The following is a 22,834-nucleotide window of genomic DNA, read 5'->3' on the forward strand; positions in this document are numbered from 1 at the left end:
CCTCGCCCCCCGTGGCCGCCCCCATTCATTCAGAGGCAGAGCCCGGCACTAATGCCGCGGGGGGGCCCAGGCACGCTTCCATGGCCGGCGCAGTGTGGGAACCTCAGGCCAGCATAAACCCACAGCCTTGCGCATGCAGGAGGGGTGTGTGGGGACCCCAACCCTGGTTCTTGGAGGCCAGACTCTCAGCGGACCCTCCCAGGGTGTCTCCCTGCCTGGAGAGTGGGGTAGGGCTCTTAACTGGCCCCGAGCCTTGGCTTCCTCGTCTGTAAAATGGGGATGACAGTGGTGCTGCCTGAGGTTTGGGGAGATCAAGGTTTGCAGGGGCGAGCAGCGGGCTGTCTGCTGTGTCTGTGTCTCCCCAGGAATGGGTTCACACTTTTAAACCAGTGAAACAACATCCAAAGAAGAAAGATATTTTGTGACACATGAAAATGAGGTGAAAAATCGAGCGTCCATGAATAAAATGTCATGGGAGCACGCCAGGCACACCCCTTCGCTGGGGGCAGGGGGCTGCCCTCCTGATACGAGGCAGCCTGACACCCAGGGTCCGTAATGCAGGTGAGGGATGGCACCTCCCCTGCTCGGCGTAGGTGCTCCGCCCCGCGCTGACCTCTGTCCTCACTCCCCCCGGGGCTTGCCCCTCCTGCCCTGCTCCTTGGGGGGCTGCTGCGGGACCCCGCTGAGGAGGGGCCTCTTTGCCAAGGCCGAGTGTCCTCATGCCCATTTGCACAGGCAAGCACACCGAGGACCAGTCTGTACCCGAGGCCAAGCTGCCAGTTGGTAGCTGAGGCCAGACTGGAGCCCAGGTGAGGGCAGATGGGGCAGCTGCTTCTCCTACAGAAAGCACTGGACTGGGTGTTTGGATCTGTTCCTACTTTGGTCACTCAGCCCCTCCATCAACCACTGTGCTTCTATCCCTCACACCCAGCGGACAGGTCCAGGCCCTCAGAGCACCCTGCATCTGAGGAAGCCCTGTTTTGTTCCAAAAGCACCACCCCAGCTCCCACTCCCTAGCTAAGTTCGCTTCCTGCACAATCTGACACCGTTTGCCCCTTGGGGTCCTGGACGGGCGGGTCCCACCCCTCGCTCCACCTGGCTCCAGCTGGACACCACCTGGGCCCTGTGTTCCTCATCTGATGAGGGTCGGCCTGGCTGATCTTTAAAGAGCCCCCCTGCCGCCTGGCCAAGGCACTGGGGGCTCCGGAAATAAGCAAGCAGTGAGAACTGCAGGAGAGCAACAAGCCAGAGGCAGAGGGCTCTGGGGGAGGGCAACTAATTTGCACACGAATGTTGGAGCAAGAGAGGCCAAAGTGACCCATGGGGGGGTGGGGGCCGCCCACTGGTGGCTTAGTTACCTGGGAAGCTGGGGTGGAGGCAGAGGGGACCTGGGCAGCTCTGGGCATGGGATTTTGAAGTCTCTTCTCTTTGCCCCACAAAGTGACAGACTGACACAGACCCCCCATCCTAGGATGGCTGAGAGAGCCAAGAACCCCAGTCTGGTGAGCACCATCCCAGCCAGGACCCTCTGCTTCCCAGGTATTGTGGGGACCCGAAGGGTCACAGATTGGGGTTCAGGCTCCGTGCCCCCCATGGTCACGCCTTGCTGATCCTTGGACCCCCCAGCTCTTCCCCAGCCCTCCACAGGACCCCTGTCCTGACTCCAAACAACTTCATCACCATTCCTTTCAGGTGCCTGCTGGGGCTCCCACACACCACAGACTCCCTCCCCCCATTATAACTGGTAGTCTGGGCCAGCTGTCGGGGTACAGGGGTCCAGCCTAGCACAGGGACGCATCAGGAAGGCTCAGCACCAGCTTTCAGGGCACACCTAATGCTCCCTACAGCCACCGGGCTGGGGGTCTCCTCAGACCCACCAGGACACAACACCCCAGTTCACAGAGGAAGGCTAGAGAGGCCAAGCCTCAAGCTTAGGGGAGGAAACAAGACCAAGGTTGCCCACCCCTGCTGGGCAATAATTACCCACTATAAGTGGCTGCCAGGTGCCAGGCAGAGTGCCCGGAGCCTGGCTGTGGGGCAGGGTGCGGGGAGGATGGGCCAGGGCTTTGGAGTCTGGCCCTTCCTATGCTGCTTGCCCCCACGTCTGGCAGTGACCTCCTGTTCAGTCTCCCGCGCCATCCCCCAGGACTGAGATGGCTCCTGGCCTTAGCCGGGAGGGTCTAGTGAGTGGCCGCCTGTCCACCGGGCTCTGGGTGCCATGAGGCAGCCCCCACCCACCCTGGAGCTCACACATGGGAAAGAGAGGACAGCCCCTGTCAGCCCCCTCGGGCCTGTTCCTCTGTGTGTGAAATGGGGTGTGAGGGGGTCTCGGTGGTCTCCCTGGCCCCAGAGACCCATGCCAGTGTGATGCCATGCAGGGAGGCCTGGGCTGCGGTTCCAGGCAGCAGCCCTGCAGCCCTGCCCGCCCCCAACCCAGAGGGGAATTTGGGCGGGAGGGCCTCTCCGGGTGGCTTCCCACACTCCGGCCCTGCTGTGGACATTCATCCGGCACAAAAGGCGCGTGCTGGCTTTGTGTGCGGAGCTGTGGGCCCAGAGGCCATCTGGGGAGCACTCTGAGCCAGGCGGGGCCCCCCCAGGCTGCCTTTGAGGGTTGGGGAAGCCGTGGCAGCTCCCAACCAGCATGCTGGAGGGTCGCACATCTGGCCCGGCCAGCGCCTTCCCGTTTCCGCAGCCCTCAGCGGCCCCTGCGTAGTCCTCGGTGGTCTGTGGCCCTGGCACCCCTGGCAGAACAAAGGGACAAAGGGGGATGCCTGCTGCCCCACCCCCACCACTTCTGATGGCTGCTCCCTGGGTGCTCCTGCCAGAGGACCTCTGAGCTGCTGGAGCTGTGGGCTCGGGGTTCTAATCCAGTGCCACCACTTAGTAGCTGGGCTCTCTGGCCCTCGGTTTCTTCATCTGTAAAATGGGGCTAATAACAGTCCCTCTGAGGCAGGTGCCGAGGAGGAAGGGAGCAGGCAAATTCAGGCGGCCTCGCCACGTGGCTGCTGGTATTAACAGCACCATCGTCTGGAGTCCCAGCCCTGGCCTCTGCTAGGCCCTCTCATTGGCCCACCCCACTTCATTTGGAGCACGACCCCTGCCCAAGTTCTGGCTGCCTGGGAGCTGCCACTGGAGCAGGGAAAGCCTGGGTTTCAGGGACCAAAGTGCACCTAGGACAGGGTGACCTCAGATAGGGAGCTAGGCCTAGGTCTGTCCCCTGCTTCGTTGTCTTGCCTCTCCCTCAGGGGAGAGCAAGTCCAGGAAGATGTGTGTCCTGCTCAGCCTGTATGCAGTAGGTGCTAAATAAGTGCACGATCCCTTGCCACGCCTCCCCGTCCAGGCCCCTCAGCACTCCCAAGTCTGACCTCAGCCCTGGGCCTGCCGCAAGTTGGCCCCGCTGTGGGCACAGCCACCAGTGGGTGGGGTAGGGGCTGTCGGCCCCGAGCAAACCATCCTGCTGGCCACGGTCATGAAGGCCAGAGGCCTGGACTATCAGGACAGACGAGGTGGGTGCGGGCTCCTCGAAAGTCCCTCCTGGTGTGGGGGCAGTTCTGAGTCTGGGCAGCTGGGCTGGTGGGGGCAGGGAGCGGGGCGTCCGAGGGGCTCTGCTCTCAGGGGCCCTTCCTTGCTGAGGGACTCTGGGGCCAGCGCTTGGCAGACAGGACCTCTACGGGGGCCCCTACCCCCACCCCTGCTGGGGGGGACATCCTTGAGAGGGTGTCCTGCTGGCCCCGAGATAATCCGGGCTTTGGAGAGGGTGTGAGAGGCTGCCCACCGACTTTCCCACAGCCCCACATAAAGGGCCGGCCGCCAGCTGCTCTCCCACAAAAGGCTCGCAGCCATTCAGGGCCTGGAGGCAGGCGGGGCGAGCTGAGGAGCAGCCGAGGCCTACCTGGCCACCCCCAAGCGGAGCTTGCCTCCATGGGGACAGCGCCTGCCTGCTGACCGCGGGGCCCGGGAGGTCCCCGGGACTGGGGCTTGGGAGCAGCCTCTTGCAGCCACCCAGGCCAGCCACGTGCCTGCCCCTCCCCCACCCCGTCTTGCCCCAGGCTGGCACCGTTCCTGGGCCCGTCACTCACCCTGGGCACCTGGGGCAGAGGGCCTGTCACACAGTGCCACACTCCTGCTGTGGAGCCAGCGCTGCTGGGCAGCCAGCCCCCTCCCCGTCTCCCCTCATCCCCTCCTGGCACCCCTGCTCCCCAGCCTAGCCTGCACGGCGCTCCCGTCCCCACCCCCACCTCATCCTGCCACGCAGTGCAGGTAACAGGGCGCCGAGGTGGTAGGGGCAGAGGGCTGGCGAGCTGCCCCCCCAGGCCTCAGCTTCCTCTCCGAGATGCAGGATGGCACTGCCTCCTCCCTGGGCTAGTGGAAAAGCCTCCTAGGGTCAGCTGCTTAAAAATACCAGGTCTGGGGGAGACCCAGGTGGGGAACCTGTGCATTTCCTGCCCCCGGGAATGAACTGTCCAGAGCACCTCCAATGATGACCTTATAATACGAGGACAAGCCTAGGGGATGGAGGAGCTCAGAGGGTCTTCCTGGGGGAGGTGGCTGCTGGAGCCTGGCCTTTGAGAAAGCAAGATGTGGACAAGGGGCACGTCTGCTCGTAAGCAGCCATCTCTGACGCACATCTGGAGCTGCCCCTGCAGCCGCTTTCATCCCCTGGTGAGTGTGGCCAGGCCCAGCTGGCGCCTGGCTGGGAAAACTGCTTGGACGGGAGACCAGTCAGGTGTGAGGGGTTGGAGAGGCCCAGGGGAGAGACCAAGCTCTGCTCCTGAGAGCTGGCAGGGATCAGAGGGTGACCTTTGACCTGTGTCTGGAGGGTGGGAAGGTGGGGTCCAGGGAGGAGTTCCTCTGGACGCTGAGCCCCCAGGGATAGCGGCTTCCTCTGGCCTCTGCATCCTGGGCAGGCAGCTGGACCGCTGGCGGCTGCCCTGTGAGGGTCTGACAGCAGGACTCAGTGGTAGGGCACGTCCCAGCTAGGGCCCCACGTGTCCCCACCTGCTGGGGGCGGGGGCATCATTATCCCAGCCCAGCAGCCCGGGGAGGGGGGGGGGCGGAGGGCTACGCTTTGTCCAGCCTTGGCCGCTGATTGGCGGCGGAGCGTGGGAAGGCACGCGCGCCCCAGGCCCCACCACCGTGATCCGCATAAAGGCACTACCAGCACCCAGCCGCCTCCAGCACCTTCCACCACCCTCCTGCCCTGCGCGCCTGGCCACAGGCACAGCCCCTGCGTACCCCCAGAATGAAGATCGGTTGGGGTCGGGGGCACCGGCCCTTGGGGTTGGGGTGGGGGTGGGGTCCGGGCGGGGCTGGCAGACTCCCCTTGCCACCTCCCTGGCCTCCCTTTTGTTTGAGAAGTTTGCTGGCACCAGCCCAGCCCTGAGCATGGAGACAGGGGGCAACATCCCGGGTGAGCGCCGCACCGTCCTGGTGGGGGGTGGGGGGTGGGGGGCTGGGGGCCACTGAGGGCGCCAGCTAGGAGGGGTGCCCCCTAGGGTATTCCCCCCTCCACGGCCTGCTTCCCCCTCTGGATCACCGGCCCCGCTCGCTCTCCACAGCTCCTGAGCCCCCGCAGCCCCGCCAGTGCCTTGAGCAGACCTCAGGGAAGGCAAGCCTCTCTGCGCACCAGGCGCGGATGGACACGCAGGCGGAGAGGAGCAGCGTTAGCCAGAGTCCTGCTGCCACAGGAGAGCCGCAAGCTGGTGCAGTCCCCGCTCGCAACGTGGCGCATGGTGGTGACTTTGCCAGGCCCCTGGGACCCAGAGGAGAGGGCTGGGCTGGCTGGGCGCAGTAGGGCACCTTGTTTCTCCTTCTGTTTCCTGCCCAGCGCCAGGGCCCAGGCGGGGCAGCGCAGCCTGTGGGCGGGGGGCGCCGTCAGGTCAGGGGCAGGCAGTGTGCCCCCTCCACCCTCCCCCCCCCCACCGTCTGCAGCTTGATGGTTAGGGCTTTGTGTGTTACAAGGTCTGTAAATGGTCATGACTGGGGCAGTAGGGAGGGTGCGAGGGTGCGGGGGCTGCGAGGGTGCGGGGGTGGGGGGTGTGTGTAGTGCGCTAGGACGGCTGCGTGGTCACCCAGCCAAGCCCTGCAGCTGGACCTCCGTTTGTACCAGGATGACAAAGGATGGGGTGCTTTCTGTTAGAGGGGGGAGAGAGTGCGAGGTGCAGTGGCTGTGTGCTGCAGAGGGCATCCCCGCAGGCGGCAGGTGTATGCTTTGGTCAGAGGTGGGGGTGTGTATGCCTCAGAGTGGGACCACCAACGGGCTTGCATAAAGGTGCTGGTCTGCAGCCTCTGCCCCATCTCCCAAGGCTGACTGATTCAGGGCCCTGCCCAGGCTGTGGGGATGGATCCTGGCCTCCTGGGATGGGGCCCTGCCCTGATGGCATCTGCCCTGATGGCGTCTTCCCTGGAACTGTGGCCGAGGCCCAGCCCACTGCTCTGGCTCGTACTGACAGGGAAGACCCTCAGAAAGTGCCGAGCCAGGGGCCGCTCCTTTCCTCCCCGGGCTGCCTTGGGGTGCCTCCTGTTTACCCTGAGCCTGTGTGGGACAGGCAGTATGCTGACCCCCAAGTCATGGGCTCCAAAATCACCTTCCCAGCACCCTGGAGGCAGGAGCCTCACTGCGTCCACTTCATGCATGAGCAGGCCGAGAGCCTGCCCTGGACACACGAGGAGTTGGGGTGGGCGGGCCCTCTCCACGGCCTGGCAGCTGGCTCTGTACTGCCGTGGCTTCCCGGCGTGGACTCAGCGAGATGCTCTTCCTGATGGGCCCCCAAATGTTGCCCCATATATTCCCAGGGTAAGCACGGCTTTCCCCTACATGGCGTCAGGGCTGAGCAAGTGCTCTGTCCTGGGCCTAACCAGGGTCCCGCACTGAGCCCACTGGGCAGAGAGCACCCTGGGTTTTGCCTGGGACAGGGCCCAGGGCTCACAGTCTTAGAGGGGTGAGGCCCGAGAACCGCTCATCCCCGGCCGGATGCGGTGGTGGGAACGGGGCAGGCAGGTGGAACCAGGAGACGGAGCCCAGTGTCTGGGGTTTGCTGCCCCCTGGTGTCCTGTGAACTGACCGTGGGAAAGGCCTGGCTCCTCTGTCTCTGCAGCTCTGGCGAGAGGCTTGAGGTGTCCCCCTAGCGGAGGGGAAGGTGGTGGGTTCCTCGAGTCCCAAGCCAAGTCCGCCCCAGCCCCCGGGGGCTGGGGCATGGGGGAGACAGCCCAGGAGGGAATGCCCAGGCCTGGGTGGGTCTTCTGGTAGGTTCCAGGAAACGGGTGAAGAGATGCTGGCCCAGATGGGAAGTTAGCTTCTGGGGAAGCACCAGCCCTGCTGTGACCTCATCCAGGCAGGGACCCAGAGAGAGGACGGGTCGCTGCCGGGGCAGTGACCACAGCAGCCTGCAGCCCACCTGGCCCATGCCGCTGCTGCTTCCGTGACAGGGGCAGCTCCAGCCTGTGGGGCCCTGAGCTGCCCTCCCATTAGTGGTGCCCTGGGTGCTCCCCAACTTCACCCTCGGCGTTGAGCAGCGTGTCTTCCCTGTGTGGGTGGGACGGCCTGGACAGCCGTGTCTGTGCCCATCGCCCAGCGTGCGGCAGGGCTGCACAGAGCGCTGTCCTCGAGGCTGGAGTGGCTCTGGACTCAGGATAAGGCCCCTCCTCCCCTGGCCCAGGCTTATCTCGGGACGAGCCCAGGGCTTTCTTCATCAGTTGGCCAGTTGGTCAGGAGGCGGGCTGATGATTCCAGGGAGCCCATCTGTCATCTGCCAGATATCGAAGCAGCAGTCTCGGGGTCCCCTGGATATCTTATCTTTGGTGAGACACAGAGACCCTGGCCTGGGGACACGTACTGAGTGTTGAGCAGCCCCGGCCCCCGGGGTCCCGACCCCCACCCCTGGCAGGTGGGTGGGCGGCCACCTGTCCGGGCATGGGCAGGGTGGGGGCTCGTGGCTGCCCCATGAGCGCTGCTCGGATGGGTCCGTGAGCAAGCAAGGTGCATCCCATCGGCCATGGCCACACAACAGCGTTCGCTTCATGTGCTCAGGCTTTTCTGTGTAAAAGGACACCCAGTGACCTCGTTTAAACAAAAGAGAAAGGCAAAGTAGAGCTGCACTTTTTATTTCATTATGACAATTCAGGGAGAAAACGCAATTGTGGGATATACTGGAAAAGAAACCGTAGCTTCCCAGGGCGGGCAGGAAACCTGCCCACGCAGGGACCTGGGGCCTCAGGGGTTTCCTGTGTGGCAACGGGCGGGGCGGTGCTTCTGAGGGCGTGGGCCCCGCGGAGGCCTGGGCGCAGGAGTTCTTGCCCAACACACAAGAGCAAAACACCTGTGAGGCACGCAGCTCTTATGGTTTAGGTGAGATTTTATTTAGATGTCATTTACAAGGAATTGTAAGAAATAATACAGAAAGACCCCGCATGTCCTTTGCCTGGTTCCTCCCGTCGGAGGCATCTTACAAAACTATGGGACGGGGTTTACGGGGTATTGACGCTGATGCGGGCAGGATAGAGAACGTTCCATCAACAAGGGGATCCCTTCTGCTTTCTCTTAAACATTTTTTTGATCTGTTTTTTAAAAATTGTCCTTAAACCGACACTCACCGTGCCAGCCGTCTGCGGACGCACAGGTCAGCGGCATGAGCCATTCCCACCGCGGTGCGCCCGTCCCTGCCATCCGTCTCCGGAACGTTCCCTCTTCCCAGACTGATGCTCTGCCCCAGGAAAACCTGGTCCCCCCGCCCTCCCTGGTCCCTGGCACCTGCTCTCTCAGGAACTTGACGACTCTAGGTCCCTCGTGCAAGTGGGCTTAGAGGGAATTTATCCCCTTGGGACTGGCTTAGTTCCCAGAGCACCGCGTCCTCAAGGTCAAGCATGGCTCATGCAATGCATGTCAGAACCTCACTGATAGTCTGCGGTTCGGGTAACACAAGCGTTCATCCGTCCATCTGTGAGGGGCACCTGGGCCAGTTCCACCCTCCAGCCATCGTGAATAATGCCACCATGAACGTGGGTGTGCCGGTCCTGGGGGCGGCCCCTCCGGGCTGGCGCTGGCCCTGATTCACTTCTGAAACCCTGGTCCAGGGGCGCCTGGGTGGCTCAGTCGTTAAGCCTCTGCCTTCGGCCCAGGGCATGATCCCCGGGATTCTGGGATCAAGCCCCGCATCAGGCTTCCTGTTCCGCTGGGAGCCTGCTTCTTCCTCTCCCGCTCCCCCTGCTTGTGTTCCCTCTCTCGATAGCTGTGTCTCTCTCTCTGTCAAATAAATAAATAAAATCTTTAAAAAGAAAAAAAAATGAAACCCTGGTCCAGGGCTGAGGGCTGGAGCGCGAGACGGTGGGCGGGGCGGGGGGCAGGGGACAGCCAGTGGGGTGGGGAGCAGGGTGTGCAGCAGAGAGGAACCGTCCCAGCTGCTCGGCAGAGCTGCCTTCTGGGGAAGCCGTGGGTTCCCCTGGGGCTGGCCCAGCGGCCTGGCCTTCGCCAGCAATGAATGTCAGTACATCTCTCCATCAGACGTTGTCTCGTAAATGTGAAACATGCTGTTATTAAAAAACCCATATGAGGCAGAAGAGAACGAAGCAGAAAGGGGAAGTTAGTCCTTGGCCAGAGCCTTCCCCACGCCCCCAGCAGAAGGATGCCCGACTTTTTTCCAGGATGCGGGGAAACATGGCATACGGGCAAGATTTGGTTCAGTGCACATCACAGGTCCTCATGCTGGGCTGTGTGTGTGTCCCGTACGCGTGCGGAGGCCTGTGCGTGTGGGTGTCGGGATCCTTCGGCACATCGACCTTCCGGAGTTACCCCAGGTGATCAGCATTCCCCTGAGAAAGAGGGCTTTGCTCCCCGCCCAGCGACTCCACCCAAAGAACACAGACGTTGGCTGCGCCCGGCACTTGGACCTCCGGGCACGTGCCCACGCCGTGAGGTGGGGGGTTTGCTGGTGACGGCGCTGGGTGGTGCGTGGGGGGGGTAGGTGGCAGCTGGCACGGGTTTGGGGGTGTGTCGGGGGATTGGGGCTGTGTGTGCATGGAGTGCGGCCAGGAGCCGGGAACTCCGTGACGGGGCGTCTTCATGGAACAGGACTTTTGTCCCCTTTGTGCCCACGGTTCTTGGTCACGCGGCCTCGAAGAATGAAGAGGTGGACCCGGTGAAGCGAAGTTTATCGACATGGTGCAAAGCTGCTGGAGAGGGAGGGGACCTGAGAGGGTTGTCATTTTGGCGTTCAAATTTAGGGGTTTTTATTTTTTATTTATTTTTTCAAAGATCCCATTCATCTATTTGAGAGAGAGAAAGAGAGCAGGGGGGAGGGCAGAGGGAGAAGGAGAAGCAGGCTTCCCGCTGAGCAGGGAGCCTGACTCCATCCCAGGACCCTGGGGTCACCACCTGAGCCTGACTCCATCCCAGGACCCTGGGGTCACCACCTGAGCCAAGGCAGACGCTTCCCCACTGAGCCACCCGGGCACCCTGGGGGTTTTTACAAGCTCTTTTGAGGAACTATCTTGAGCATCCTGAGACTGGGCCCCTTGAGGGTTGGCCGCCAAGGTGTGCCGATCCGGGCTCTGCTCACGCCCCTGTCTACCTCTGGGGTTATTGTTCACGGGTTGGTGGTCCTGTGGGCTGACCTCTGGGAGACTAACTGCCCCAGCGTGTGGCGGTGACTGGTGTTTCACAGCTAGTGGTTTTCTTTCGGGATGTTTTGCAAAAGTCACTCCCGCAGAGGCTGCGGGACAGGACGACAGGATCCTGTCGCGGTCTCGTCGTCCCCGTGAAATGGGAGGCTAGTGTGATTGTGTCTCAGCTGTCCCGGCGCTCTGTTTTCTTGCTGGGGACCCTGGCCCCGACGACCACCGTGTCCCATGAGCTCCTGCTATTAACGCACCTTGCCCGCGTCATAAGCGGAACGGAGCAGGCAGAGGCAGCGTGTGGGACAAGCCAGCAGGATTAGCTGGTGGCTCTGGGCCCTGATAGTGGCTCTCTTTGTCTGCGTGCACACCCGGCCCGCGTCCTTGTCCACCCTGACATGCTGCGACATCACTGAATTCACACAGAGAGCCCCAAGCCCCAGCTCTTCATGGATGGAAGGCTTCCCGGTGTCCCAGTGGATGGCTGCTGCGTGCCAGCGGCTGGGGACACAGCCGTGACAGGGGACGGAGCTCCTGTTCTCAAGAGCTCACCTGCTGGTGGGAGGTCGCCCTGGATTGTGTGCCCCCAAATTCACGCGTGGAAGCTCCAACTCCCAGCGTGACTGCCCCCGGAGACAGGGCTTCTAGGAGGTAAACAGGGTTACATGACATTGTACAAGTGGGGCCTGGTGTCCTTAAGGGGAGGAGGGCGGCCTGGGTGGCTCAGTCAGCTAAGTGTCCGACTCTCGATCTCAGCTCAGGCCTTGATCTTGGGTCTTGGGTTCAAGACCTGCCCTGGGCTGCAGGCTGGGCACAGGGCCGGCTTAGAAACAGAAGAAAAGGGAGGAGACACGTGAGCTGTCTCTCTCCGTGTGTGCGCAGAGGAAGGCTGTGGGAGGACACGGCAGGGTGGCAGCGTCTGGGATCCAAAGGGACAGGCCTCAGGGCCACCTGGCCGGCCCTGCGATCTTAGACTTCAGTGTCCAGAACTGGGAGGAACAGATGTTGTGTTGTTTAAGCGCCCCCAGCCCCCAGTCCGAGGCGCGTGGTCTCAGAGAGTGTGGGGAGGGGCAAACGTGGCCTGATTTGCAGCTGGAAAGGTGCCCCAGCTGCTGCCTGGCAGTGGAGACAGGGGCTGAGGGTGTGGTGTTCCCCGGAGAGAGGTGAGGAATGTTCCTGAGCCGTCTCTCCAAGCCCGGAAGGGGCCAGGACGCGGGGTGGAGCACAGCTGCCTCCAGGCTCCCAGTTTTGGGTGGGAGGAGGCTCCTTCCATTGCTGGGGAGGAGTTGGCAAGGGCGCTGGGGCACACCAAGCTTGGGACGCCGGGGAGATGGGGGTTAGCAACCAATACCCTGCTCCGGAGCTTGGGGGAGAACGTCCCCCCACTCTGCTCCAGGGAGCTGGCCCCTCAACCTCTGGGAAGTCCCCAGGCTCCCCACCCACCCTGTGGCCCTCCTCTGACCCCTCAGCCCCGCGTCCTTCCTCTCTGTCATGGGCATGAGGCCATGCAGTGGGGTCCGCTCCGTCCTCCCTCCTCTCCATGGTGACGGCTAGAGCTGCCTCCGGTGGGCTTCCCACCTCAGGGCATCACTGGTGTCCCCTCTCTCCACACCCTCCCCCTCTGCAGCCTGTCCCCTGCCTCTCATGGCTCCCACCTGGCTCTGCTCACCAGCCTTCTGTCCGCTCTGTCCACTGTCCGCACCAGCCTGAATCAGACTGCACGGTCACCCTGCAGGAGCGGGCCTTGGCCAGCACTGCATGTTGCCTGCTCCCCGCCTCACCAAGAACAGACCCCAGGTGCTTCTCAGCCATGTTGTTCAACCCACGTTCTTTCTCAGAGATGCCCTTTCCCACCTGGTCCCCCCTCCAGGGCTCCTCCACATCCCTCGTCCTGCCTGGCACCTGCACCCCAATAAGCAGGTGCTCACGCCATGACTTATCTCTGGCTTACAGATGTGGCTCCCTCCTTAGACCCGGAGCCCCAGGAGGGCGAGGGCCAGGTCACTCTGCCTCCGAACCCACTGTCCAGCCTGGAGCTCACACAGAGCAGGGGGAGCTGAGGCTAGCCTGAATGCAGAGGAGAGGAGGGGGCACCTCTGTGGTGGGGTCTTAGGACTCCCCAGTTCCCACTCTCCGAGGTCTGGCTCAAGCCCTCACCAACTCTCTCCTACCCCTCAAGATCCCGGAAATCTGTCTCAAGAAAAAAGGGGAAATGTGACCGGGGGATTCCCAGAGTCCCCGTGCACTGTCTTGACCGGGAGGTCACAGGGAGGCAGTGGGATAGGCAGCCAGGCCCTCCCTGCGCCCTTAGGGTAGGGCACCCAGCTTGAGCCCTGTGGGTCTCTGGGTACAACTCGGGCTGAGTCGGGAGAGTGGGGGGCGTCCCATGGCCCAGGTCACAGGGAGCCATGGGAGGAGAGACCCCAGGATATGCGGTCACTTCACCCACCAGGGAAGACAGGACGCAGGACCCCAGGGGCCTCAGACAGGCTGACTCCTAGGGGCCCAGCACTGAGGAAGGGGAGGGCCACACCTAGCAGGTGACGGCCAGCAAGGGGGACACCCAGTGTGAGGGGAGGGCCCTGTCACAAGCCTCCTTCTTCTGTCTCACCTCCTCAATGATGAATCAGGTGCTCCTGCCCTGTCACTTCCCCTGGTGCCCAAGATCTCCTCCTCAGGGTCCCTTGGAAATGGAATTAGGTAGTGACCATGAGGTGGCTGCCGGCCAGTCCCGGCCATTGGGACACTTAGCCACCTCAGTCAGGAGCACGGCAGGGGTTAGGAGGTCAGTGGGGGTGTGGAAGGAGGCGGGAGGAGTGCTGGCACACCTTGCCTTGGGCCCCTGAGTGTGCTGAGACACCTGTGTGCTGCTGGGATTCCTAGAAGATTCTAGAATACTTCCCAACACATGTGAGGGCTGAGTGGAGGGTGCAGAGAGGGTGCCCCTTCCCCTTCATTGGAAACCCCCGGTAAGCGGGAGGGTGTAAGTGTATGCATAAGGAGCAGGGTGGGGGCACCCTCTAATGGGCTTCCGGTGTGGGGCCATGGCTGATAGTGGTGGGGGTCCCCCCCGCCCCCGGGGTCCCTGCCTTTCCGAGTGGGTGGGCTTCAGCAGGCCCACTGCAGAGGCGGGACTCACGCACAGCCGGGTCCCAGGTCAGAGCCCCACAGGACCGCGTCCCCCCGATGCCTCGCTCTGGGATGCTGCTCATTGTTTCGGAAGGACCGGAGGTGCTTGAGTGCACTCTTCCCTCCCAGCAGGCATGCGGTCGGCCTCGGCTTGCTGGGAGAGAGCCGGCGGGCCCCAAGAGCACTAGGCACGTCCCCTGGCCTCTTTCAGGAAAGAGGGGCAGGTCCAGACTGTCTCCGAGGGTTGTCCTGCTCAACTACCTCAACCCGGAGACCCCAGGACGGACGCCTTGATTGTCCTGCAGCCCCCCTGCGCCCCAGCATCTCGGGGCCCGGGAAATCCAGCGGAGGGACGGTCTCCAGGAAGGGTCCCGGCAGGACCTACAGGTGACCTTAGCCAGCGGGCCATGCACGGGACTCAAAGCTGCTCTGTAAGTGCTGCTTGATGGATGAGTGGGTGGGGAATCGGGCACATTCCTCTGGCCGGGGAGCATCCCTTATAAAGTCAGGCTGGTAATGTGGCCGCACACCCACGTTGGACTTCATCTGTTCAATGATTTGTCAAAGGTCATCCAGTGACCGTGTGGAAATGAGAAAGGCAGAGTGCAGCCGTCCTTTTGTGTTGCTGGTGACAATGAGGGGAAACCATGGTGACCGTCCAGGGTGGGGGCCCCCTCTGATAGGCCCTCGGGTGTGGGGGCATGGCCTGTGGTCACGGGGTCTCCTGGGGACTCCCAAGCCCTTGGGTCCCACCTGACCCCCGCCCCGCCCTGGAGGCTGGGCCGGTCATCCTGGGGACGGTGGTCAGAGGTGGACCCCGCTTCTGAGCTGACCCCTGATCAGCTCCCACTCCACCCCCGTGACTTCATCCCTGCCTACTTCCTTCCCTGGCACCCAGACTGTCCTCCGGAACATTTCCAGTGTCCCCCAGAAATGAGATTAGGTAGTGACCCCAGGGCCAGTGGTGCCAAGGTCAGGATAAGAAAGGGGCTCAAGGTCAGTCTGGGCCGGGCGACCAGCGATCAGCCCACTGAAGGGGGCGGTTCCTGGGTCTGGCAAGGGCTCGACCTCGGGGTCTGATGGGGGCCTGCCCAGGGCCAGTGGAGCTGGACACACACATCAGGGTCAGGATGGGTCTGCTGGGAGGGAAGCTGCCACAGGGGATTGATTTGCAGTCTCACAGATGAGGGAAGTCAGAGGGTACCATGACCATCACATGAGCCCTGGGGCTGAAATGTGACGTGGGAGCCATGGGGTTCCGGGGGAGACTCCCCAGGACACTTCCCATTTGAGGCACCAGCAACAGTGAGTTGCCTCTCACCAGCCCCCAGCCTGCGTCTTAGGGCACCAGGCATGTGGTGGTCCCCCACCCCTACGCTGCCCACAGGGCCACCAGCTCTGCGGGCAGCGGTGGTATGGGGAAGCCCGGGTGGGGAGAGCCCCTTCTGGAGGGGAGATTAGGGTTTGGGTATGAGCACAGTTTGCACCCCAGAGACCCTGAGCCAGACCCTGTTGCTTTCTGAGCCCGTTGACCCATCTGTGAAATGGGAGCAAGAATTAACCAGCCCAGCCCCCTCCCAGGGACAGGTGGGGTGTGGACCCAGTGGGTGGGGCTCAGGGAAGGCAAAGGGTCACCCCTCCCTCACTCCCACCATGGTGGGGGGGCACTGAGGGTGCTCCCCCTCCCCCAGCCTCCAGTGGTCTGGGGAGAGAGCCCTTGTGCAGAGCTGGGCTCAGGAATGTGCAGGTGGAAAGCAGGCCACCCCAGTCCCAGACAGAGGGCACTGCGTGGGAGATGGGGTTCCTTTGGGGGAACGGTCACCCTCTTCAGTAGACGCTGTGTCAGGGAGCAGGAAACCAGGAGGGCTCCTTTTGTGGCCTTGGTGCAGGGGCTGGAGGGAAGCTGCTGGGTGGCTCCCTGGGTGTCAGAGGAGCAGAGGAAATGCAGATGCACATTTCGGGGTGGGGGGCACCCAGCTCTATAGGAAACTCAGGGGAGAGGCCAGGAGAGCTTGCTCGCCAGAACTTCGGGCTCCCTGAGTGGGGCAGGAGGAACTGTGCCCATGGCTGTGCTTCTGTGGTCCTGCCTCCCGTCTTTGCGTAGCCCTCCCCTTCGCGAACACTTCTGCTTTGCTGGCCGGCTCCTGCCTCCTGCACGGCCAGCCCTGTACCCCTCTCCCGCCCGTCACCGTGGGGTCCTGCGGGGTCCTGGGCCCTGGCAGCTTGGCTCCCACAACGGCAGATATTGGCAGACTGAACTGAGGCCAAGTTTCGAGAGATAAGCCTCCTCATTGGGCCACAGACAGTTTCTCTTTCCCTTTTGATTTAGAGAAGGCAGGTTCCGGGCTGATGCGAGCTCGACCTGCTGGCAGGGGTCCTGGGACAGCGGCTAGGGAATGAGGGGTCCTGAAGAGGGACATGGAGCCTCTTCGAGGCTGGGAGCCGCCCCCCTGGAGCCTGACACCCAAGGCTGATGCCCTGCACCAGGTGAGTCCCCTGAGCCTATGTGTGTCTGTGTTCCAGGGCTTCCTGGTGTCCCCAGTCCTGACGCCCAATGTGCCCAGCCCTGTCCGTGGACCCTGCCCTGGGCCACATCCACTTCCTGTCTCACCTGGGCTTTTGTCCCCCAGCGCTGTTGCTCTGGGCTGACCCAGCTCCCGGCACCCAGTCCCCTTATCCCCGAGAGTGGGGGAGCAGAGTGGAAGGAAGTCATAGCCACCAGCCGCGGAAATGCTACTCTCCTCTGTGGACACCCTTCCCCCACCAGCCTGTTCAGGGCCAGCAGGCCAGCCCCCACCACAGGAGGCTGCTTGGAAAGCAGGTGGTCGGGGAACCCAGCTCTCTCCTCCACCCTCCACCTGCAGCCTGGCTGATACTTGATTAGACAACCTCCTTATTTGTGCGCGGAGAGGCGGGCTTCAGGGCCCTGCTGGGCGGGCTGGCCCGGCCGTTACTCCTCAGGAAGGCTCCCACACTGCCCAGCAGAGTCCACCCTGGAACCAGGGTCCCCCAATAGCCCCCCTCAGCCCCAGAGCTGCCTGTGTTCCCTGCCAGGCTGGGGACTCCTGACCGTCCCTGCTCTGACGCTCTGGTTCCCCAAGGGCTGCTGCTGCCCATTTCACAGAGGGTGAGCCTGAGCCCCCAGGGCTGCCCTGGCAGCCCCTCCCCCCATCCCCTCCAGCATGGACCCTGTCTCCTGCAGGCCCTGTACCTGCTTCTCCTGGGGTCCCTCCCCTGTGCTCTGGCCATGGCCCCGTGCAAAGAGGAGGAGTACCCAGTAGGGTCCGAATGCTGTCCCAAGTGCAGCCCAGGTAGGTGCAGCCCTGGAGGGACCAGCCCCTTCCCTGCCTGGAGCCTCAGTTCATGCCGCATCACCTGGGGCCAGCTGAAGCCCCGGGGCAGGGCCACAGACGGGGGAGAGCTGAGCCCCCCTGCCAGCTTTGACTCTTCCTCGCAAGACCCTCGCAGCTGCAGTGCACAGGGATATGGCCTGGGGGACCCAGACGGCCCATTTATGGTCAGAAGCTGGGGCCCAGAGCAGGCACTGGGCCCAGTCATGCCCACCTGCACCAGGAGGCTCCCCCCTCCTTCCAGAACGTGCCCATTCCCCCACCCCCCGAGCTGGCTCACCGGTGAGAGGCAGCAGGACACAATGTGTGGCGGGGGGGACAGCTCAGGTGCCTTTCAGTCCCAGGGGGGTGGTCTCCTACCTGCTGGGGGCTTCAGGCAGCAGGCGGGGTGGGCTCCTGCAGGCCCCCCCAGGCCCAAGTGACACAGCCCCTCTGGGCGCAGGTTACAGGGTGAAGGAGGCCTGTGGGGAGCTGACGGGCACACTGTGTGTTCCCTGTGACCCGGGGACCTACACGGCCCACCTCAACGGCCTGAGTGAGTGTCTGCAGTGCCGAGTGTGTGACCCAGGTAAGAGCCCCGGCTGCAGCCGCCCCCTGCTCGGGCCCCACGCTGGGCGGCAGCTGCGCACCCACACGGCCAGGACCAGCAGGTGTCTGCACGGGACCCTTCCAGGGAGCCTCGGGCCTCTGTCCACACCTGTCTCTCCCCAGAGGGGGGCCAGCGCCTTTGAAACACCCTGTTAGCTGGGCCGTCCAGAGCGCTGGGAACCCGTCACCCTGAGCCCGTCACATGGACACCCGAGCCTGGGGCCAACCCCGCTGGAGCCACAGGGTCCCGTCCTGCCTCGCCCAGCCCGCCGGTCCTGGGGGACTGGACCTTGTTCCCCCGCAGCGTGCAGTTCCTAGGACCCAGAGCCTCACACCATACCCGAGGGCCCCTACTCGTGGCCCAGCACTTGGACCTGGCCTTCTTCCTGCCAGGTGGTCTGGGGTGGAGGGACCCCGGGAGGAAAGGCAGGATGCAGGAGAAGGTGGCAGTGGTTTTGGGTCCAGCCAGGTGGGGGTGAGGGGCTTGGAGCCTCGGGCTCACCCACAGATCCTCGGTGCCCTGAAGAAAGCTCCTCTCTTATTAGGCTGAGCTTGGGGTGCAGATGGCAGACGAGGCTGTCCCTCAGCGGGGGCTCAGGGGTGAGGCCCAGGCACAGCAAGACCCCACCCCCGCTGCCAGCCTGGGGAGGGGCTCTCACCATCCTGTCGCTGCCCTCTGACTGGCCTGATTGCACCATGGGAAACTGCCGGAGGGACGGGGGCTTCAGGTGTGGGTGGCCTAGACTGGGACCTGCGTCTGGGACTGCCCCAGGGCTGAGTGTGGTTCTCGCTTCCTGTGTGGGCCCCGCGGGGACAAGGCTGTTTCCCCACCAGGTCGGCTCCCCTCCTGAGGACACCCTTCCACCAGCCTCCTGACAGCTGGCCCCTCCTCCTTTTCCAGCCCCTGCTGCCGTTGCACATGTCCCTCAGAGCCCCTTGGGACACACCCCCTGTGTCCAGCACCCACAGGCCCGGCTTCGGGCTGAGCGGGGCATGCACCTGGGCCGGGTCCCCAGACACACACACCAGGCCACAAAGCTGGGCTGGGGGGCCGGTCACCAGCCCGTTCCCAGACCCTGGGCAGGAGCCCACAGGCCTGCGGCTGCTGTCCAAGTCCCTGCTTGTTCTCCTCCTGGGACGGGGTGCTCAGCACTGCCCATGGCAGCCTGTGCGACTGCTCTCAGCTCCTTCTCTTGGGTCCCAGCCTTGGGCCTGGTGACCAGACAGAAGTGCTCCCGGACAGAGAACACTGTGTGTGTCTGCGACCAGGGCCACTTCTGCATCAGTGAGGATGGGGACGACTGTGCAGAGTGCCGCCCGCACACGCTCTGCAGACCTGGCCAGAGGGTGCGGGCCAGAGGTGAGCCGTAGACCCTGGGCGCCCCAACCTCCTGGTCTCTCTGCTCAGCAGCAGAGCAACCTGGACCCTGGCACCCTCTGAAGAGACAGACCCCAGACCCAAGCCCAGGGAAGGGGGGAAGCCTAGCTTCCCTCCCGGCCTGGGTCCCTGCCTCCCCTCTGCCCGGCCCTGTCATTTCTCAGGCACAGAGCGGCAGGACAGGGTGTGTGAAGACTGCCCTTCCGGGACCTTCTCACCCAGCGGGACCCTGGAGGAGTGCCAGCCCTGGACCACGTAGGTGATCCTGGGGTGGTCTCAGCCCCGCGTCCCTGGGAGGGGCTCCTCCATGCTCCCCTGGCAGATAAGGGCCCCCCTCCAGTGGAAACCTCAGGGCTCCCCCTGCTCCCCATCATGTGCGGGCCTCCAGGAGAGCAGCTGTGGGACCCCGTGGCTCACGTCCCCCATCACATTAGCTTATGTGAGCTTCCTGGAGGCCAAGGATGGACCTTCTCTCCTGGGGCTGACCTGGAGGGAGATGCTGCCAGATTCCTGGGGCCGCTGTCGTTCTGGGGTCTTCCCAGGTGCCAGGGCTGTGGGGGCTCCCAGAGGAGGGCTGTCAGGGAGGTTCTCAAAGTGAGAACCTTGTTCTTCCTGGGATGGGACACCCTGAATGCCTATCCCCGGGTCCTGGGGGGAGCCTGGGGTGACTAGATGTGGCTGTCGGGGGGACTCTCTCGCCATCCTGCCTCTTCCAGGCTGTCCCTCTGTCTGCCACACTGTCTCTGAGGTTATGCCCCCCTGACCAGCACTCTCTCTGTCCTGTCTCCTCGGACCCCAACCCCGTCCCTGTCCCCGGGCATCCCTGTTTTCCCACCTCTTCCTTCCCTCTGTCTGCCTATAGCAGTGAGGCTTGAAAGGCAGACAGAGCCGAGCTCCCACCCAGAGCCGCCGGAGCGTGGGCCGTGGGCAGCTGCCTTCCCTGCCAGGGCCGGGGCCGCTGTGCCTCCAGGACCCTCCCTGCTCCATGCCTCCCCGCTGCTCTCTCCCAGGTGCAGCGGCCCTTTCCAGACAGAAGCAGAGCCTGGGACCAGCAGCTCGGATATCACATGTTCCTCCAGGGGCCTTTATGTTTTTGTGGGCAGTCTCGTCCTTATAGGGGTTCTCTGTGGCCTCATAGTCCTCGGGATAAGGATGAAAAACAGACGGTCGCCTGGTGAGCAGTGAGCTGTGGGCCCATCAGGGCTCGGGGCCGAGCAGTGGCGTCTCCCGGCTCTCCCCCTCAAATCGGGAGGACTCCTTGGCTCCTCTCAGGGAGACTGTGCCGGCCTGGGGATGTGGGCTTCCCGCTGAGTGGGAGTCCTGATGCCATGGGATCTTAGGGGGTGGAGGGCCGGGAGGACAGGGCCCCTGTTGCCCCCATGCCCCCATGCCCACTCACCAACACGGACTCCGAGTCCCTGCCGGCCCTCAGGGGCGGAGAAGCGCAGGGCAGGCTGCAAACAGAGTGGGGGGAGCATAGGGTTGGGGTTGGCGGGGCAGCTGCAGTCCTGCCATGGGTGAGGCCGCGTCCCGAGAGGCCACATACCGTTCCTTCATTCCCTCCCTGCCCACTTACCTGCCTGCTGTAAGCTGGGCCAGGCCTCAGCTCTGTAGACACAGCTCTGGCCTTTGGGGAGCCCTGTGCATGACCATCGGGGAGCAGGCACTCAGCAAAGAAATCCACATGGGGAAGGTCGGTCACCTTCTCGGGCTGCTGTCAGCTAACGAGTCCTGGGCCCACACCCCGGGGCCCCCAGGCTGCAGGCAGGTCTCGGGGTCCCAGGCTCTGAGCGGGCCAGCCTTGGCCAGTGCTCACTCCTTCTCACCCGATCCTGAGGCACCTGCTCCCTGAGGGGTGGGACACCCCCCTCTGTGAAGTGCCCACTCCCTTTCCCTGGACGACCGTCACACTGGAATGAGTTAGGGACAGGGTTTGCAGCCGGGCACTTGGCAGGAGGTGTCCCCATGTTGTCCCCTGTCCTGGGCCCCCTGGTGGGCAAGTCCAGCAAGGAGCTCTGTCCACATGGGTCTGGCCTGTCTCCCAGAGGAGCCTTCTCTCAGGGAAGGCCACACAGGGAGAAGCCGGGAGCCTGGGTCCCTCCAGCCCCCGTCGCTGTGAGACCCACCCCGACGTGACACAGTGTCTCTGTTTTGCAGGGGGACCCACCAAGGCGAGATTATTTCACCAGGTATTACTGACGTCCCACCCACCCCAGACCCAGTAGAGGTGACGCTGCTGGGGCGGGTGTGGGTTCCAGTTCTCGGAGGGCCCTGAGTCCTTAGCATAAGACCAAGCCAACTTGGGAAGGGAGGCCCCAGTAGTCCCCTTAGAAACCCAATGACCCTGAACACCACAAGCCCCTGGGCTGGACACAGGGCGGGCAGGGTCTTGGTGCTGACTGTTTCCAGCTGGACACAGAAGGGAATGCTGTGTCCATCCAGGTCCCGCGGGCCCCACCAGACATCACCACGGTGGCTTTGGAGGAGACAGCGTCTGTGTCCCCTGTGTCCCTCCCCTGTGTCACTGGGAGGGAATGACCCACTCACGGATTGATGGCTCCAGCAAGCAGACGTCTGAGCCATCTTGGGCTGTGCCTGCTAGAAGCTTCCAGGCCCCCAGAGGCAGAATGTGGACCGTCCCTGGACTTGCTTCACACTCTACCAGCACAGGAAGACCGGCCACTGCTCAGGGGGCCTTGGGAGCCCCACATGTCTCCGATCCATTTCACGAAGGCACAGAACTCTCCCCTCACCTCTGTGCTGAGCACATAAGGACATGACTGCTGGCTGCTCTTGGCGCCAAGCCCCGCTGACCCCCGGCCCTCTGAGCCTCAGCTTGCCCATCTGTAGGATGGGCCTGCTGGCACCTACCTCGCAGCTGGGGAGACATGGGACGGACCACAAATACGACATGAATAATTTCGAAATGGGATTGGGTTTGCTCCACAAATAAGTGTTTTTTAAATTTGATATTAAAAAGTGTACTTGGCAGAGGCCTTGAGAGCTGTGAATATCCTGCTTCTCCTGACACTTCCACCCACTGACGAGTTTTGCCCGGACAGCGAGTTTTGAGGGTTTCCATGTGGGGCCTGATCTCCCCCTCTCTGCACGCTGGCGAGTCAGCATCTGTGGACGGAAGAGCTTCCCTGGCCCCTTGGCCCGTCATGCGGTGCCTCGTGCTTCCTATTTCCACGGCGCGTTCTAATACGTTACTGTCCTTACCCTGCGGGCTCACGCGGTCCCAGAGTTGTCTTACGAGATGCCCTTCGACTTGTTTCTGACGCACAGTCCCTACTCTGTCCCTGAGCCTCCTCAACCCAGTGACATCCCAGTGACAATGAGCACAGCAGGCCCACGCACTGGCTTCTAAGACCTTCTTCACCAAAACCACTGGGCTGTTCACAGGAGCGGCTGGCCCTGGGCCGGTGCCTCGGGAAGGGGTCACGTCCAGGGACAGGCTCACAGTGCAACCTCCCTTCGTACCACGTTCCCAGGTTAGATGTGGCCTCTTTAACCGTCGCCGGTCAGCCCAAAGCGCATCCGCCCAACGCACCCCCACAGAGTCCCACCTGAGGGCCACGTCCAAGTCCACTTATGTCGCTGTCCTGCCTGCCCATGGCCACTGCGGCCACCACAGCGCCTCAGCCTGGTGTCTAAACAGTGCAAGGTTGAGCCCTGAGGACCACCACGATGTCCCGGTGCGCCTGGACCAGCGCAGCCGGCCCAGGTGCCCTCAGGCCCACCTGTGCAGGCTGACGGCCAGGCGCACCAAGAACACCTG

At 63.3% G+C, this 22,834-nt stretch overlaps 1 protein-coding gene across 1 annotated transcript; it reads left to right on the forward strand.

The window, feature by feature from the left end:
* The first annotated feature begins 15,827 nt into the window (after positions 1 to 15,827).
* Positions 15,828 to 22,044, forward strand: TNFRSF14 (TNF receptor superfamily member 14). The gene is made up of 8 exons (XM_026520032.4): positions 15,828 to 16,224; positions 16,940 to 17,048; positions 17,530 to 17,655; positions 18,880 to 19,035; positions 19,218 to 19,308; positions 20,064 to 20,227; positions 21,211 to 21,242; positions 21,496 to 22,044. Exons 1-8 carry the CDS (start codon positions 16,156 to 16,158, stop codon positions 21,589 to 21,591), a joined length of 843 nt encoding a protein of 280 aa, XP_026375817.1. The 5' UTR covers positions 15,828 to 16,155; the 3' UTR covers positions 21,592 to 22,044.
* The last annotated feature ends 790 nt before the right edge of the window (positions 22,045 to 22,834 follow it).

The sequence above is a fragment of the Ursus arctos genome, unplaced genomic scaffold (assembly GCF_023065955.2).
Source record: "Ursus arctos isolate Adak ecotype North America unplaced genomic scaffold, UrsArc2.0 scaffold_32, whole genome shotgun sequence".
NCBI classification, from domain to species: Eukaryota; Metazoa; Chordata; class Mammalia; order Carnivora; family Ursidae; genus Ursus; species Ursus arctos.